Genomic DNA, 18213 nt, shown 5'->3' on the forward strand with positions numbered 1-18213 from the left:
CCTGTGGTGGGCTGCGTTGTGTCCCCCTGAATTCATATTCCAATCCCCACCCCAACTCCCTCCGAATGTGACTGTATTTGGAGATACAGTGTTTAAAGAGCTAAGTTAAAGAGCCCTGAGGGTAGGCCCTGCTCCAGTTTGCCTGGTCTCCTATAAGAGGAGGTCACTTGCCTGGCAGGTGGCTCAGGTGGTTGGAGCATCACCCTGTACGCCAAAAGGTGGCGGGCTCAGTTCTCAGTCAGGGCACGTACTAAGGCCGGGGTGCGTGCAGGGGGCAACTGATCAATATTTCTCTCTCACATCAACGTTCCCCCTTCTCTCTCTCTCTCTCCCTCCCCCTTCCTCTCTAATATCAATAAAAACGTATCCTCAGGTGAGAATTTAATAATAATAATAATAATGATAATAATAATAAAAGAAGAGGCCATTTGAACACAGAGAGCCACCAGACGAGTGTGGCCCAGGGGAAAGACCATTTGAGGGCACAGTGAGAGGGTCTGTCTGCAAGCCAGGGAGAGAGGCCTCAGCGGAAACCAACCTGCCAGCACCTCAGTCTTCGACTTGCAGCCTCCAGAACTGTGAGAAGTAAGTTTCTGTTGTTCAAGCCACCCGGCCGGTGGCATTTTGTTACGGCCGCCTGAGCAGACTCACGCACCACCTTAACCACAGGATCTGGCTCAGCGTCACTGAACTGGGACAAACTGCCACCCCATGTCCTTTGATGGGAGACACCGAGACAGATACCCAGCTGTGGTATTCCCTCCAAAACAAATCACCTGATCTAACCTGAAGACAGCCAACAGCCCAGAATGGGGGACACTGCACAGAACAGCTGTCCTCTCCTCCACCGAGGACCACATCCCGAAACCCAAAGACACACTGAGGTCAAAAGACACCTGCCTTAGTCCAATCCTGCCTAACAAAATGCCATGAACTGGGTGGCTGATAAGCAATAGATTTTCCTCACAGTTCTGGAGGCTGGAAGTCCAGGGTCAAGGTGCCAACATGGTCAGGTTCTAGTGAAGACCCTCCTCCAGACTGCAGACCGCCGAGACTCTCGCTGTCTTCCTCACATGGTACGAGGGGAAAGCGAGCTCTCTGGGGCCTCGTTTCTTCCTTTCCTTCTTTCTTTTTTTTTAAAGATGCATTTAAAAATTTTTTTCTATTTATTGATTTTAGAGAGAGAGGAAGGGAGGGAAGGCGGGAGAAAAAAGGAGAGAGAGAGAGAGAGAGAGAGAGAGAGAGAGAGAGAGAGAGAGAGAAACATTGATTTGCTGTTCCACTCATTCATGCATTCAGTGGATTCTTGTATGCACCCTGACCAGGGATCGAACCTGTAACCTTGGTGTATCGGGATGACACTCTAACCAACTGAGTTTCCCGATCAGGGCTGGGGCCTCTTTTTGAATCACCCCAAAGAGCTCTACTCGCATGACTTAATCACCCCAAAGGCCCCCCACCTCCTAATACCATCACCTTGGAGGTTAGGATTGCAACATATGAATTTGGGGGACACAAACATTCAGACCTTAGCAAGACCTCATAAGTGCAGCATGTGACCCCAGACTGGTTATGAAATAAGCAAACAACAAAACAAGAGCGATACAGAATGTTTTGGGCCTCGGCCTGGTAGCTCTATGTAGTGGTCAGCAAACTGCGGCTCGCGAGCCACATGCGGCTCTTTGGCCCCTTGAGTGTGGCTCTTCCTAAGCCTTAGGAGTACCCTAATTAAGTTAATAACAATGTACCTACCTATATTGTTTAAGTTTAAAAAATTTGGCTCTCAAAAGAAATTTCAATTGTTGTACTGTTGATATTTGGCTCTGGTGACTAATGAGTTTGCCGACCACTGGGTTTGAGCCTCATTCTGATACACCAAGGTTTCGGATTAGCCATCTGGTCAGGGCACATACAAGAAACAACCAATGAAAGCAGAAATAAGTGGAACTACAAATCTCTCTCTCTCTCTCTCTCTCTCTCTCTCTCTCTCTCTCTCTCCCCCCTTCCTGTTTCTCTCAAAAATCAATAAATTTTTTAAATGCATAAATCTATACTAATAAAAGGGTAATATGCTAATTAGACCAGGAGACCTTCCAGACGTCCTTCCGGACAAAACCATGGTGGCAGGGCCAAGGTAGAGTCTGTTAGGGGCAATCAGGCCGGCAGGGGAGGGCAGTTGGAGGCAATCAGGCAGGCAGAGGGGGGCAGTTGGGGGTGAGCAGGCCAGCAGGAGGGGCAGTTAGGGGCAAGCAGGCCAGCAGGCAGAGTGATTAGGGGTGATCGGGCAGGCAGGCAGGTGAGCAGTTAGGAGCCAGCAGTCCCGGATTGCAAGAGGGATGTCTGAGGGGTTCCAGATTGGAGAGGGTGCAGGCCGAGCTGAGGGACACCTCCTCCCCCTGTGCAAGAATTGTGCACTAGGCCACTAGTGTCTATATAAAGAGAGAGAGAAACATAAAACAAATATAAAAGGCGGATGGGTGTTCATTGCGCTATTCTTGTCTATTTTATGTAGGTTTAACATTTTTCAAAAGAAAAAGTTGAGACAGAGTTGAAAGTTGAAAAGAATCCCCTATCAAATTAAATAAACAGACAAAATGCTTAAAGATAAATAAGGGACTATGATTGCCCATCAGTGCACCACATTAACCTCCTTCCTGAAAATCTAGTGACTGGGAATATATATGTCAAAGGAAATCATTCTTTTAACCAGAATGTCTGGCTGACTGCAGGCTGCTTTAGGCCATGATGCCTGGAGCCAAATCAAATTACAACTATAACCATCTAGCTGTGCAGAGGGGGCAGCCCGCCAGTGCCAGACCACCTCCCTGGCGTCCTCATAGCATCCAATGGGCAGGAGCTTTATCTCCATTTCACAGATGAGAAAACTGAGGCCAAGAAGAGCCCTGGGCTTGTCTCGATTCACATAGCTGGTAAGTGGCAGAGGCAGGACTCAAACCCAAGTCTTTTTGACCCTAAGATCCCAACTTGTGGGGAAGGTCAGGGCTGCTCTGCTAGTCACCCAAATAAACCCACGAGTACAAATCCCACTGAGGGAGAGGGAGAGGCAGAGAGGCAGGAGACCTCACCCCAGGGAGCTCCGGCCCTGAGGTGGGCTGTGGCCTCAGGGGTGAGTAGGGGGTGACCAGGCTGCAGGTGGACCGCACTCCAGGTAGAAGGAACAGCATGTGCAAAGACCTGGTGCTGGAAGGTGGCGAGTGAGGAGGGGATGGGTGGAAATGGGCCAGACAACGAGAGGTCTTGGAGGCCCAGGAAGGGGCTTGGAGGAGCGCACTGAGGAGCCAAGGGAGGGTTCTGAGCAGGGGAGAGGAGCAGATGTGCAATTTAACAGGACTCTTCTGACTGCCTTGTGCGGGGGGGGGGGTTTGGAGGAGACTGACAGCTGGTGACTGGGAAGGAAGCTGGAGGTCAGGGAGAAGCTGGGGCGGGTGGAATGGTTAGTACACAATTGAGGTTCAATAAACACTTGGGCAAAGATCCAGAAGCACATGAAGGCTCCGTATTGAGAAAGAGCAAGGAACCAGGCCTCAGACATCACTGGGAAAAACAGTCACGGATACGATCCCCAGGGCGGACAATTGGGCCATATCCATCAAGTTACTTTGGCCAGCAGTTCCACTTCAAGGAGTTATGTGAGTGACACAAATGAGGGAAATAATAGACGAACCATGTCATTCTCTACAGCCCCGCTTACAATAAATAGTAGGAGATGGAAACAACATAACTGCCCACCAATAAGTCACTGCACCAGAAATTACCACACACCCACACTACGGACACTGTGGAAACGAGCATCGGGCAGCTTCATACATGCTAGTGTGACCGAGCTCCAAGATATATTCTTTTTTTTCCTCACCTGAAGATATGTTTATTGATTTTTAGAGAGAGAGGAAGCGGCGGGGAGAGAGAGAGAGAGAAACATCGATGTGAGAGAGGAACATCGATTGGTTGTCTCCCACACGGGCCCTGACAAGGGATCAAACCCACAATGAGGTATGTTCTCTGACCAGGAATCGAACCCACAACCTTTTGCTGTACAGGATAATGCTCCAACCAACCGAGCTACCTGGACAGGGCCAAGATATATTCTTAAGTTAAAAAAAAAAGCAAAGCACAGAACAATACACATATACTATACAGATGCTCCTCGGCTTACGATGAACTTATGATGGGGTTACACACCGATAAATGTCCCAGCGTAGGGTGAAAACATCAGGTCAAAAATGCATTCAGTGCACATACAGAACATCACAGCTTAGCCCGGCCTACCTTAAATGTGCTCAGAACACTTACATTAGCCTACAGTTGGGCAAAATCATCTAACACAAAGTCTACCTATATTAGAAAAGGCCCATGGCCCTAGCGCCGGAACGCTGTAATGACCGGTCTCCAGGAGGTGCATTGAGCACCTCTCGGTCCCCCACCTCCAACCCCAGGAGCAGCGGCTCTCAGGTGGGGAGGTGGGCGTGAGCTGCTAGTGGTGGAGAGCTACAAGCGGCGGAGGGTGGGGCATGAGCTGCTAGCAACAGAGCTCCGAGCAGCTATGGGCAGGGCGGCCAGCTGAGGCAAGCGGGAGCGAGCTACTCGCGCACGATTTCCTGCGTGCTGGGCCTCAGTCTGTAATCATAAAAGCATGATATGCTAATTAGACTGGACAGCCGAACGACCTTCCAGACGAAGCCGGGGCTGCGAGGGCCCAGCCCCTTGCACAAATTTGTGCATCGGGCCTCTAGTTTTATAATGAAGTGTGCAATATCTCATGCAATTTTTTATGTGTATATCAAATGTTACCCCATCGCAAAGTCAAAATATTGTAAGTCGAACCATCTGGTAAGTCCGGGATCATCTGTATGTGTGTGCATATATATATCATGCTCCCCTCTATGTACCAAAAGGGGGATGGTATTTATGTATGTATATATTCACCTGTATAATCAAATTCCTTCTGGAAGGACACATGAGATACTGATAACAATGGTTACCTCTGGGGGTGGGGGGAGTGTCTTCTGTTCATTTTAACTTAAATTCTGTTAATATAGCCAAAACCGGTTTGGCTCAGGGGATAGAGCGTCGGCCTGTGGACTGAAGGGTCCCAGGTTCGATTCCGGTCAAGGGCATGTACCTGGGTTGCGGGCACATCCCCAGTGGGAGATGTGCAGGAGGCAGCTGATCGATGTTTCTCTCTCATCGATGTTTCTAACTCTCTATCTCTCTCCCTTCCTCTCTGTGAAAAATCAATAAAATATATTTAAAAATAAATTGTTAATATAAATCTTTACATTTTCAAACATTTTTGAACCATATCATACGACTCAAATATTTAAAACAAAATGAAGATGTATATAGTTAAAAAAACCCCACACACCTTACCTGTACCTTATCCATTGAGCACTCCTTCCCAAAAGTAATCACCTCTACTAATTTTTGTTTTTCCTTCCAGAGTTTCTTTATGCGCATACTCGCAAATACAAAATTAAAATCTTATTTTCCCTCTCTTAACACAAAAGCCAGTATCATACCCTACCCTCCTCCATTTTGGGGGAGGGATTATTAATACATCTTAGAAATACTTCCACATCAGTACCTAATGGAATCTTCATTTAAAATTTTTTCTGCCGTGGCCGGTTTGGCTCAGTGGATAGAGCGTCGGCCTGCAGACTGAAAGGTCCCAGGTTCGATTCCGGTCAAGGGCATGTACCTTGGTTGCGGGCACATCCCCAGTAGGAGGTGTGCAGGAGGCGGCTGATCGATGTTTCTCTCTCATCGATGTTTCTAACTCTCTATCCCTCTCCCTTCCTCTCTGTAAAAAATCAATAAAATATATATTTAAAAAAAAAAATTTTTTTTTCTGTATTAACCGTAGGTATTTATATTTACCTGCACACATACACAGACATATGTGTTACAACTGCACAGAATTCTGATGTGTAGCTGTTTGCTGACTCATTTACCAGTTCCTCCCTGACTGATGCACATTGAAATGCCCTCCTTCTCACGCGAACAAGGCTGCAGTGGATAACCTTGTACATCCCTCTGTGCGCCCAGACACAGACACAGCTACACTACAAATTCCTGAGGTGGAATGGCCAGGCCTAAGAGCAATGATGGTCTATATATATAAAAGCCTAAGCAACCCTTCAACAGGTAGCTATAACACACACTGACCACAGGGGGCTTCCGCCGGTAGGTTAGCTTGCTGCTGGGGTCCTGTGGGTAGGGACTGAGGGAGGCTGTAAGGACCAGGCCTCTAATGATAATAATAGTACTAGCAGCTCAACTCTATTGAGCGCTGACCAGCTGGAGGTCCTGAGCATGTACGAACCATTCACTCCTCCCAGCAACCCCAGCTGGCTGGTTATTATTGCCATCCCATTTCCTAGAGGAGGAAACTGAGGCACAGCGGGGCTGAGCCACCTGCCCAGGCTGCCCAGCTAGCAAATGGCTGCACGGGGATTCCAACCCAGCCACTCTGCTGCGCCAGGCCTCGCTCTGACAGGCTCCCCTGCCTCCGCAGCCATGGCTGCAAAGGGTCGGGGAGAGCCGCTCTGAAGGCCCTTTTGAATGTGGGGCCACGTGACAGTAGTACCGGCTCCAACAATAGCGCCGGCGATACTAACCACCACCATCAAACGCGTGGCTCAGGACACGCGAGGCGAATCCTGGGCCGGGGAAGCGCGAGCCCCACCCGCCCCGGGCCCCACCTCGATGGCGGGCAGCGTCTTGCTGGCCTCGGTGCTGCTCTCCCCGAGGATGCTGCCGGCGGAGCGGCCCTCGCACTCGTAGCGGAAGCGCATGCCGCGCTGCTTGGGCTGCTCGATGATGACCAGGTGCGGCCGCGGGGCCGAGGGCGCGAGCCGGCTCACGGGGCAGCCCCAGGGCGGCGGCGTGGCCGGGGGCGCGGCGGGGCCCAGGGTGACGGTGCTCAGGGAGGTTGCCCCGCGAGACACCAGGCGCGTCAGCCCCTCTCCCGGGCCCGGCGGCGCCACCTCCAGGCCGAAGCCGTTCTCCTTGATGTACTCATCGATGATCTCTGCGGGAGAAGCAAAAGCCGGTTATCAAAAGAAAAGGTTTGCTGAGCCCCCTCCCCGCATCCGTGCCTCCCCTGCCTCTCCCAGTCCATTCATTTCTTGTGGGCCGAATGCGGGGCCACAAACCCAAAACACACAAAGCCCCTGCTGTCCTCGCCAACAGCCTCCCCGCACGCCCCAGTTCTTGAAGCCAGAGACCCGGGGGGCAGAGGGGGCAGTCTGGTTTCTCCTTCCCCTGCGCCTGCCTGTCCACTGCCCTCCCTAAGAGCACCCCCACCACCACCACCACGTGCTCAAGCTGGCAGGGTGCACATCTGTGCTAGTTGCTCATGATCTGCAAGTCCCATGCATGAACTTCTGCCTCTTCCTCAGTTCTCTCCACCCACACCGCCTCCGTCCTGGCCCACCCTCCATGTCTTCCATCTGAACCACCACTCCTGTTCCCCAAATCCAGTGGTTCTCAACCTTATGGCCCTTTATTTTTTTTATTTTTTTTTTCTTATGGCCCTTTAAATACAGTTCCTCATGTTGTGACCCAACCATAGAATTATTTTCGCTGCTACTTCATCACTGTCATGTTGCTCCTGTTATGAATCGTAATGCAAATATCTGATATGCAGGATGGTCTTAGGCGACCCCTGTGAAAGGGTCGTTCGACCGCCAAAGGGGTCGAGACCCACAGGTTGAGAACCGCTGCCCCAATCTGTCCTCCACACACAGCCAGAGAGATCTCATGTTACACCCTGACCGAAGCCTGCCGTGCTTCCATCTCCCTTAAAGACAAAGTCAACACCTCCCCATATAAAACCTTCTCCAAACCCCATTCATCTCAGAAAAGCAAAACTAAAACAGAACCCCACACCTCTGGTGCTGGCATAGAGCCTTGCTGCGGCCTGGCCCCTGCTGTCCTGGGCCATCCCGCCACCCCCTCACGCCCCCCCCCCCCCGCCCCTTGCACCCATCCAGTCTTTTTTCTGTTGCTTGCACCCACCAAGCCTGGCCCTTTTCAGGGCAGTGTACTTGCTCCTCCATCTGCCTGTTCCACGCTTCCCCTCATCCAACCCCTACTGGCTCCTCGTCCTCTGGTCTTAGCTCAAATGCCACCACTCCAGAAAGGCCCCATCTAATGCCCTCTCTCCCTCTACCTGTTTGATTTTCTTCACAGCCCTTTGCCCAGTCTGACCTTATCTTATTCATTTACTCCTTTTGCTACTGTCTCCCCCGCTAGAGGCTAGAGCGTCAGCTGCAGAGGGCCCTTTGGTCTGTGACTGAATCCCCGGGGCCTGGAACAGCCTGGCACGTGCTCAGCACAGTGGCAGGTGCTCAGTACAACTCATTGGAGGAATGAACAGTGACACGGGCGGCAGCTGACATGACAGCCTTTGCCGGGTGTCACGCACCACTGGTACCTGGAAACACGACTGTTAAACTGTCCCAACAGGCCCCGAAGTCACACTGTGACCCTCCCCTCAACACCCCCACAAAGAAGACCAAACTCTCTGCTGTGAGCACTGGACTCCTCAGCCTCCCTCAGACTTGCCCTGCGATACTCACCCAGTTCATCTGCGGGAGAAAGAGGAAGAGAAAAAGAGAAAGGTGAGGGCCAGGTAAGTGGTCAAACTTTCATTTTTAAGACAGATTCCCCACCCCATCCTTTCCTGGTACCCTCCCTCTCCCCTCCTGGGAAACTGGGCTCTGACTCCCAGGGATGCTAAACCTTCTCCTGGCTACCTTCTGTTTAGCTCCCAATTTTGGGGGTCCCAGGGTCAGGGTCCCCTCAAATGTCTCCCCAAAAACATTTAGGCCAGGGATTATGAAGTGTTGTTGGGAATTGGAGGAAAAGCCGAGGGTCTTATAACCAGGAGAAAAATGAACACTGAAGATTCTAAACAAAAGGTGGGGGTGCTCTCTCCCTACAGTGCACCCTAGGCCCCCAAAGGTCACTGGCTGGTGTCTGAAGATCCCAGGAGGCCGATCCTCCTCCTCCAGGCAGCCACCCACTCTGCATCATAGGCTAGTCCCCCAGCAGTGCCCACCCGCCATCCTGGATTCACCCCCACTTCCTGAGGGAGGAGGGACAGTAACGCTAGGAATCCCTTATCACCTCAGCCCTAGAAGGGGCCATGGAGAAACCGAAACCAACCTCCCTTTATTCCACAGACAGGACAAGGGGAACTCCACAGGGAGTAAGTGAGCATGGAGTCACACAGCAAGCAAGGGCAGGCCGGGCCCGACGCCCCACCCAGGGTTGCCTGTGCTGGCCACTGGCCTCAGACACCAACCAGCCCGCTGCCAGAGCTGTCCTCCTCCTCAACTCTCGGGGAGTGGCTCCTGGCAGCCAGACCTTTGCTCCTTGGAAAGCAGTATTCCTGCAGCCTTTATCTCATGTAATCTGTGAAGTCAGCAGGGTGGGGAAGACACCCTCACTTGGCAGATGGGGACACGGAGGCTGGGAGAGAGAAAGGGACCTGCTGCAGATCACTGGCAGGACAACCTCAAGTCACTTGAACTGGGAAAAACCTTAGGCATCTATACCGAATGACCTGGGGACCCGAAGATGAGTTAGACTAGTGGTTCTCATAGTGGTTCTCAACCTTCCTCATGCCGCGACCCTTTAATACAGTTCCTCATGTTGTGGTGACCCCCAATTTCATGGTTACAAATTGAACATAATTAAAGCATAGTGATGAATCACAAAAACAATATGTAATTATGTGTTTTCCGATGGTCTTAGGCGACCCCTGTGAAAGGGTCGTTTGAGCCCCAAAGGGGTCGCAACCCACAGGTTGAGAACCGCTGAGTTAGGCTTTGTCTGAGCTCTTAAGGAGCTCCTATGCTGCAGGGGGAAACTGAGAACCCAGGCAACAATGACCAGAGCTCCGGACTGCCTCAGTTCAAATTCTGGCTCTGTTACTCGCTTGCTATGTGGCCTTAAGCCCCTTACTTAATCCGTTTGTGCCTTGGTTTCTTCATCTATAAAATGGACACAATAACACCTGCCTCATTGGGCTGTTGTGAACATTAAATGAGCTAATACTACATGGGAAGCACTTGGAACTGCCACAATAGTAGGTGCTATATAAATGCTGGATAGAGCATCGGCCTGCGGTCTGAAGGGTTCCCAGTTTAGTTCTGGTCAGGGGCACATGCCTGGGCTACAGGTTCGATTCCCCTTGTGAGGTGGGGTGCAGGAGGCAGCCAATCAGTGATTCTCTCTCATCACTGATGTTTCTATCTCTCTCTCCCTCTCCCTTCCTCTCTGAAATCAACAAAAATATATTTTAAAAATAATTTTTAAAAATAAAACAAATACTGGCTGCTATTAAACAAGGTGTTGGGAGATGCTGTTTTATAGACTGGGTAAACCACATCCCATCTCTAGGCCTCAGTTGTATGCTTATAAAATGGGGCTGTTAGGAAGACATGCTTTCAGAGCATGTAGTGTGGGGTCACGCAGATACTGGTTTTAATCCCAGCTGTCATTCACTAGCTGTGTGGCCTGGGGCAAGTTGCTTAACCTCTCTGAGCCTCCTTCCCTATAAAATGAGATCTGAGCTCCTGTCTCAGCCATTAACATGAGGATTCAGGATCACACAGAGAAATGGCTTAACACAGGATCTGACCATTTGAGGCCCTCCATAAAACTTAGCTAATATTATTGTTATCTAAAATCCCTTTTCAGCCAGGAAATACTGGGTTCAGCTAAAATAACACCCCACACTGCCCCCTAACCTTCCATATAGACTCGCTGCCATCCAGGGGCAGCCAGGATGGGCCACACCTGAGCAGATTTGAGAGCAGAAAGCCAGTTGTCTTCCCTGCCTCTGGGCCTTTGCACAGGCTGGTCTGTGCCAGGATTCTCTTCCTCCAGTTCTTTGCATGACCTCCTTCTCTGCAAATGTCATCTCCTAGATAGGTCTTCCCTGACCTATATCCAAGATAGTCCTTAGGACCCCCACTATAGTCACTTACAGGTAGGTGCCTTTGTTTTATAATTTACATTAGAATCTGACATGACCTTATGTTACAGTGACTCATATGTCTGCTGTAGACTACGAGCACCACGGAGTAAGGAACATGTCTGCCCCATTGCCACTGCTTGTACCCAGGACACTGCATGTGTCTGTCCCATCAAAATGAAGGAAATTTTCCCTCCCACTCTATCTCAGTAGTTCTCCCATCCTCAGCCTTCTCTGAGATACTACTGACCCCAAGATTTCTTCATAGCCTTTATCACACTTTATAATCCCTTGTTTAATTTATTGTTTACGTGTCTGCCTCCACGTCTAGGTAGGGAATCCCATGAGGGCGGAGCCCAGGCTGTTTCAGTCACTGCTGAGTCCCCAGCACGGCCCAGCACAGAGCCAGGTACCGAACAGGAACTCAATAAATATTTATTGAATGGATGACATCAGAAATTATTCTCAACTGAAACCAAAGATCTCGGTCTCAGGAAAGAAAAGTCTCAGCCTTGTTCCTGCCCAGAACCAGTGTTTGGGCAGTACCTGTCCCCAACGTCATCGCCAACCACTCACTACCACCCAAACTCTCAGATCTGTTAGAGAACCCCAGGTCCTCCTCCACGGCCAGGCCAGCATTTCTGTGTCCATCCCAAGGCTCTACCTCCAGAGAGAAGCTCAGACTCAGCCCATGGGACCACTGAGTTTCCATGGTGACAGGACTCGTCCCTGCACTCCAAATCTCAGCATAGTAGTAAGAGAGATGCTTCATTTGGCTGTGATTCTGCATTTCCTTGGGCGGCACTGAATGTTGGGTGGCATGAGCTGAGGGACTTTAAAGAACAGTGGTTCTCAGCATCTCTTGGAAACTTGCTAGAAATATACTCTCAGAAGCCATCCTAGACCTACTGAATCAGAAACTCTGGAGTTGGGGCCCAACAATCTGTTTTAACAAGCTCTCAGGGTGACTCTAATGCGAATAAAGGTTTAAGAACCACTGCTATAGACTGTCTAACAATAATAATTATTATTATTACACCACTAACAGTTAACACTTATTGAGTGTTTACTGTACGCCAGTCACTGCTTTGGAAGTTTACCTGAATCAGCTCATTGAATCCTGTCAATCCTCCTAAAAGGGGAAGACACTGATATTATGTCCACATTACAGATGAGGAACACTGAGGCCCAGAGAGGGGAAGTGACTTGCAGCCCCAAAGCGCCGGTGAGGTCATTACGCTCTGCACTGCCATGTGAATCTCTACAGAGGACTCCTCTTACAGTGTGAACAGGTGCTTAGTTTTACCTGTCCAGCTCCTAATCACCTGGGAGGTAGGGGCATCTGGAACCCCCATCTAGACGAGCAGGGAAGGACACCACCAAGGAAAGCTGTGCCCAATGGATTCCCCCCTCCCCTGTCCTGAGTGTGCAGGTGGGCAGGAACTGTGGAGGGCTGCTCACCCGTGGTCCTGGAAACGGCCAGCGAGAGCGAGGAGAGGTCCGGGGCCCCTGCAGGAGGGAGGCAAGTCTCAGGAGGTGATGGAGATCCCTCAGAAACCTGTCAAGCTCCACCCTCTTCCTCTCCTGGCCCCTCCCTTTTCTCACCCCTCGCCCAGTATGGCCTTGCCCCCTTCCCTAACTCGGGAGCAGGTTTCTGTCATGTCACCCCACCGTTTCATCACATTCAGGCCCCGCTTCTTCTCTCCCTTAAGGTCGGGTCTCTAGGAGTCCTCAACCTGGGTTAGGAAAGCTACCGTTCCCTTCCTTCTCTCGGGGTCAGACCCTAACCCTTCACCTTGTCCATGTCAAGCCAGTCCCCTTCTTCCTTCTCAGACCCTGCCACTACTTTCCGAGGCAAGCACTCCTCATTCTTTCTTCTCTGAATCAGCCCCCACTTTTCTCTCTACTAGAGTCCTCCAGCCCCTACCTTCGCCCCCTCGGAGTCTGCCTTCGTCCCCCTTTTTCCCCCAGGTCCCGCCCCTTACTCTGAGTAGGACCCTGCTTCCTTCTTCGTTAGGCCCCGCCCCTTCTGTGAGCCAGGCCCCTCCTTTTTGGCCATCTCAGAGTATGGCCACGCCCCCTTCTCACGCTCACGGAGTCTGGCCCCGCCCCACCCCTCAGGAGCTGGTCCCGCTCTTCCTTCTCCGAGTTGGCCCCTCCCCTCCCCTTGGAGTTGGGCCCCGCCCCCTTCTTTGCCTCAGGCTCAGGCCCCGCCCCCTCCTCACTCTGTAGTGGGACGCCTCTCTCTTACCTTGGGCCAGACTCTGTCACCATCCTCTGCCTCCTTCCTTCCCTCTAATACAGTGTCCCCCGAACCCTCACACTCTCCCCACAAAACCCCTAGACTTCTGTAGGAACCCCCAGAACCCTCGCATCACCAATCCCGCCCGACTCCTCTGCTGAATCCCGGCTCCGCTTACCCAAGGCCCCCAGCTCAGGCGCAGCGGACGGTCTGGCGACGCGGCGACTCGGCATGGCCCGACCAGTGGGGACCGACGGCCCGGAGGCCGGCCCAGACTAAAACACACAGCGGGCAGGCCGGGCGGCCGGGCGGCACGGTCCAGCGGACGATCGCGGGTCGGGCGAACAGCAAAAGGGCTGGGGCCGCAGGCCGGGCAGGACGCGCGGCGCCCGGGGTTGCGGGGGGCGGCGGGCCGGGCCGGGCAAGCGGCGGGCGGGGGCGGGGCGGCGGAATTCCCCGGCGCTGCCGGCCTGCGCGTCCATTGGCTCTCGCCCCGCCGTGACGTTTCACAAGGGGAACGGGAAAACCCCCGCGCGTCACGTGGCCTAGGGGGCGGGGCCGGCCGGGAAGAGGAGGTTGGGCGTTTGGGAGGGGCCAGCACTGCTGGCCATTGCTCTGGCGGAGCCAATTGGGCCTGCTTAGAGCCATTCCCGCCCTGCCCAAGGAGCAAGTTGGGGAAACTGAGGCACTCCCCTCCCCCCCCAAGTCTGCCAGCGAACTTGAACCTGTTGTTTTTCTGGATGGAAGGGAAGCTTTGGGATCAGGAGAGCTCTACAGCTTTCGTTGATAATGAGCTTTAGGAAACTTCCATGGTTTCTCTACTAATTTTCTGCAAATTGAGAGTGAAGATATTTTAACGTTTAAATCTAGAATGTCAGCTCTAGGATTTGCCTGTTTTGTTCCTTGCTGTATCCCTAGCACCAAAAACAGTGCCTGGAACACAGTAGGTACCCAAGGAATGGTTATTGAATGATTGGATGGATGTTTTATTCCTCCCCACAATGCCAAAGTTTCCCAGAGCACTTACAGCTTCAAGGCTCAGTAAATCAGTCCGGGAATGATGTCAGTGTAGCCCCAGTGTACATCCTGAGCTGTGTACCTGACCCTTGAGCAAAGTGCTTACCTGGGGGCCTCACAGATGCTTCATACCTCACAGTCGCATCAGAGGCATGTGATAGAACCAGGATTCTTGCAGAGGGGAGACTGAGGCTCAAGGAGGGGCAGCCATTTGGTTAGATCATAGTCCCAAAGCCTCCCGTTCTTCAGAATGACTAGGTGACCATAGGTTCCAACATGGATGCCGGGCACCCTGACCACAGAATGCTATATCTGCTTGTGTAAAATCTGAGTGTTTCTCTTATCTTTGTCGTCCACAGATGATTATTAGACATACAAAGTAAAAAAATTAAAAGCCCTGGCCAGTTTGGCTTAGTGGATAGTGCGTCCCGACTGTGGACCAAAGGGTCCCAGATTTGATTCTGGTCAAGGGCACGTACCTCTGTTGCAGGGTCCTCCCTGGCCCGAGCCCTGGTCGGGGTGCATGCAGGAGGCAACCAATCGGTATGTTTCTCTCACATCGATATTTCTGTCTTCCCCTTGCTCTCTAAAAATCAATGGAAAAATATCGAGTTAAGGATTAAAAAATAATATAAAATAAAATAAATTCATTGGACATATAATTATTGAGCATCTGCTGTGTGTCAGGGCCTGCACTGGTCATTGGGGACACAGCACTCACCAAGCCAGGCCTGGTGCCTCTTGTGGGAGGCAGCAGCAGTTCTCAAAGTGTGGCCACAAGCCCTTCAGGCTCAAGTTGGAGCACTACTGCTAGACAGCAAAATATTGAGCAAACTTTTAAAAATTGCCAAGGGCCAGAGAGCAACTATGTTTCACTTTAGGCTCTGAGGGCCAGACAGGTCTCAACAGTCAACTCTGCCATAACGCAAAAGCACCCAGACAGTACAATGAGATGGCTGTGTTCCAATAAAACATTATGGCTACTGAAATTTGAATTTCGTATAATTTTCATGTGAAACAAAATATTCTTCTTGAGCTTTTTTAACTATTTAAAAATTACACAAAAACTGGAAAAGTCTGCATTTGGCCTGTAAGCTATAGTCTGCATACAAGGGCATTGCAAGGGAGGTTATGATTGAGGGTCTAGAATCAGAGTGCCTGGGTTCAAATCCTAGGCCTCCCACCTACCAGCTGTGTGACCTTGGGCAATTGACTTCATCACTCTCAGCCCGATCTGTAAATGGGCCTAATAACAGGATGGTTGTGAGGATTATATGATACTAATAGCACTGGCCAGGTAGTTCAGTTGGTTAGAGTGCCATCCCGGTATGCCAAGGTTGTGGGTTCGAACCCCAGTCAGAACATATACAAGAATCAATGAATGCATAAGTGGAAAAACAAATCGATGTCTCTCTCAAATCAATAAATAAAAATGCTAAGAATGGCACTTGTATACAGCTCTTAAATGTGCTGGGCACTGTCCTAACACTTTGTGTCCTGAAACCTTGGACAACTTTCTCAGTTTCTCTGGGTTTTCTCATCTGCTCTTGTGAGCATCTGACTTAATTATTACAGTGTAATGGTGCCAGGCAGTGTTCCAAAAGCTGGGGACACAGCAAAGGACACAAAAGACAAAAGCCCCTCTCATTATGGCACTGAAATCCAAGTGAGGGAGACCGATGGAAATAGATAAGCAAATACATGTCTGGTGCTGATGGCAGTGTTACAGAATAAAGCAGGATATATGGATTGAGGTTAGGGTACTATTTGGGTTAGGAAGTTGAGGGAGGTTCTGGGATGACGTTCGAGCAAAGAGCTGAAACTGTGAAGGATCCACTCCATTCCGGTCTCCTTGCTATTACTTGAATATCCCATCCATGAGGTGGGAACATGCATCGCATATTCCAGTAATAGCAAGCAGTCTGGAGTGGAGACCCCTGGGGAAGTAGTGGAGAGTACAGCAATGGTCTGTAAGGTGATGGGGACATCAATATTAAACTGAATGAAATAAACCACATACAGCTCTTAGACTAGAGCTTGGCTCATAAGGGCCATGGAGCAGTGGCTCCGAGAAGCCCACCTGATTAGCTTCTGCCCCTTGCAAATGTCAAGTTTCACAACTGGGTGTTGGATGAGTAAGTGAAAGGACAAGTCAGAAACCCTCAGCCCCTTAAGGGCAGACCTGGGGTATCTTGGTCCCCGCTGTGTTCACAGACCCCTCAGCTCAGGACAGTGTCCAGGGGAGGGGCTCAGGGAGCATTTGTTGACTGGTTGTCAGTCTCTCCATCAGTGTCAATGTGGGCCCTTTAGGGTCCACACTCCTGGGTATGTGCTTGTCTGTGAGTCGGGACTGGCAAACACGCATTCAGCAAACATTCCTGCAGCGCCTCCTCTGCGCCAAGGACATGGCCATGACCAGGACAGCCCTAGCTGTCCTCACAGGGCTCAGCTCAGTGGGGAACAACTTGTCCCGTGATGACCCACAGTGGATAGGGCTGGAATGTGGGACCCCAGGGAGCTGGGGGGAGAGGGGGCGGCGCTTAGAGGAAGTGGTCAGGGAGGGCTTCCTAGAGGAGACATTGGAGCTGCAACCTGGAGGATGCACAGGGTAAGGTAAAGAGCGTTGTGCCTGGAAAAGTTTCCCAGGTAAGGGAAGAGCATTCGCTACAGCCAGGAGATCATGGCAAGTTAAAGCAAGAAAGATGAAACTACAGGGGTTAAGAAGCCCCCCCCCCCCCCGCCCCACCCCCAGTCTGGCTCACCAGTTAGGACCCTGGGCACTTCTCCCAAGGATACTAGGGAGCCATGTAGGTTCTAAGCAGGGGATGGGCAGGGTCAGATTTGTGCTTTAGTTAAGTTCTCTGGTGCCCTGGCTGGTTGTTCACTGGTTAGAGCACTGGCCCACGGACCAAAGGGTCGCCGGTTTGATTCCTGGTCAAGGGCATGCATGTACCTTGGTTGCTGGTTCAATCCCTGGCCCCAGTCAGGGTGTCTGCAGGAGGCAACCAGTCAATGTGTCTCTCTCAAATTGATGTCTCTCTCTCTCTCTTATCCCTCCTCCCTCCCTTCCACTCTCTCTCTAAAGATCAATGGAAAAAATATCCCTGGGTGAGGATTGAAAAAGTAAAAGTTCTCTGGCTACTGGATGGTGGTGAACAGGAAGGGCAGGACATCAGGGAGAAGGCTGGGTGAGAACCCAAGGGGCGAGAAGGATTCTGAACCAGGTGGTGTCAGTGGAACTGGTGACTCCTGATCGTGGGGTAAAGGCTGGAGTGTGCGGCTGTGGGAGGAGGGTCAGGGAAGATGAGGCCAGGGAGTCCAGGTGGCCACACCCCCTGGGCTCCTAAGCTTTCTCCTAGGACACGGGGAGCCATGGAATGGTGTGCAGAGTACGAAAGGGAGTGGACTGGGCCGTGGCTGCCTGAGGGTGGAAAAACCTGCAGTCTTGCGTGCATGTGTGCGCACCTGCATGCACATGTGTACACATGGGGGTCTGAGCACACTAGCATCTCCCCAGACATGGTGGATTCCCTGTCTGGCTCTGCAGGGTGGGGTGGAGGTGAGGCCTCAGGGAAGACCCTCAGCCCCAGGCCTCCTCTCCCTGCAGTGTTGATGAGAACCCCCCCGACTTGCAAATCTGGGAATGTGGGTTCTAATCCCTCTGAGTGCAGGGAGGCCCAGAGGCCTGTCTCCTCACCTATGAAGTGGGTAAACAGCCCCAGTACCCGTTGCTGGGAAGGCCCATGGGCCATGCACTAAGACAGTGGTCGGCAAACTGTGGCTCATTGAGTGTGGCTCTTCCACAAAATACCACGTGCGGGCGTGCACGTACAGTGCAATTGAAACTTCGTGGCCACTCAAGGGGCCAAAGAGCCGCATGTGGCTCGCAAGCCGCAGTTTGCCGACCACTGCACTAAGAGCTTGGTTGCGTCCTTGCGCTGGCAGCTCT

At 51.5% G+C, this 18213-nt stretch overlaps 1 protein-coding gene across 8 annotated transcripts in view; it reads right to left on the minus strand.

Annotated features, from left to right (window-relative positions):
* The window catches only part of RELB (RELB proto-oncogene, NF-kB subunit), a 32705-nt gene extending 19033 nt beyond the window's left edge, over positions 1-13672 (minus strand). For 4 of the 8 annotated variants that reach the window (XR_004973709.1, XM_036346921.1, XM_036346920.1 and 1 more), the window contains exons 1-4: positions 13426-13672; positions 12467-12514; positions 8601-8609; positions 6720-7048 (exon numbers count right to left, since the gene is read on the minus strand). Coding sequence is in view for 7 of the 8 variants with exons in the window: in XM_036346921.1 (XP_036202814.1) it covers positions 6720-7048; positions 8601-8609; positions 12467-12514; positions 13426-13480 (441 nt within the window). In the remaining variant the exon portion in view is untranslated. Of the gene's footprint in view, positions 1-6719; positions 7049-8600; positions 8610-9189; positions 9496-12466; positions 12515-13425 lie in introns of all 8 variants that reach the window. The other 4 variants (XM_036346918.1, XM_036346916.1, XM_036346917.1 and 1 more) reach the window with 4 other exon arrangements.
* Between the last annotated feature and the right edge of the window lie 4541 nt (positions 13673-18213).

Source organism: Myotis myotis, unplaced genomic scaffold (genome assembly GCF_014108235.1).
Source record: "Myotis myotis isolate mMyoMyo1 unplaced genomic scaffold, mMyoMyo1.p scaffold_m19_p_19, whole genome shotgun sequence".
In the NCBI taxonomy this organism is placed as follows: domain Eukaryota; kingdom Metazoa; phylum Chordata; class Mammalia; order Chiroptera; family Vespertilionidae; genus Myotis; species Myotis myotis.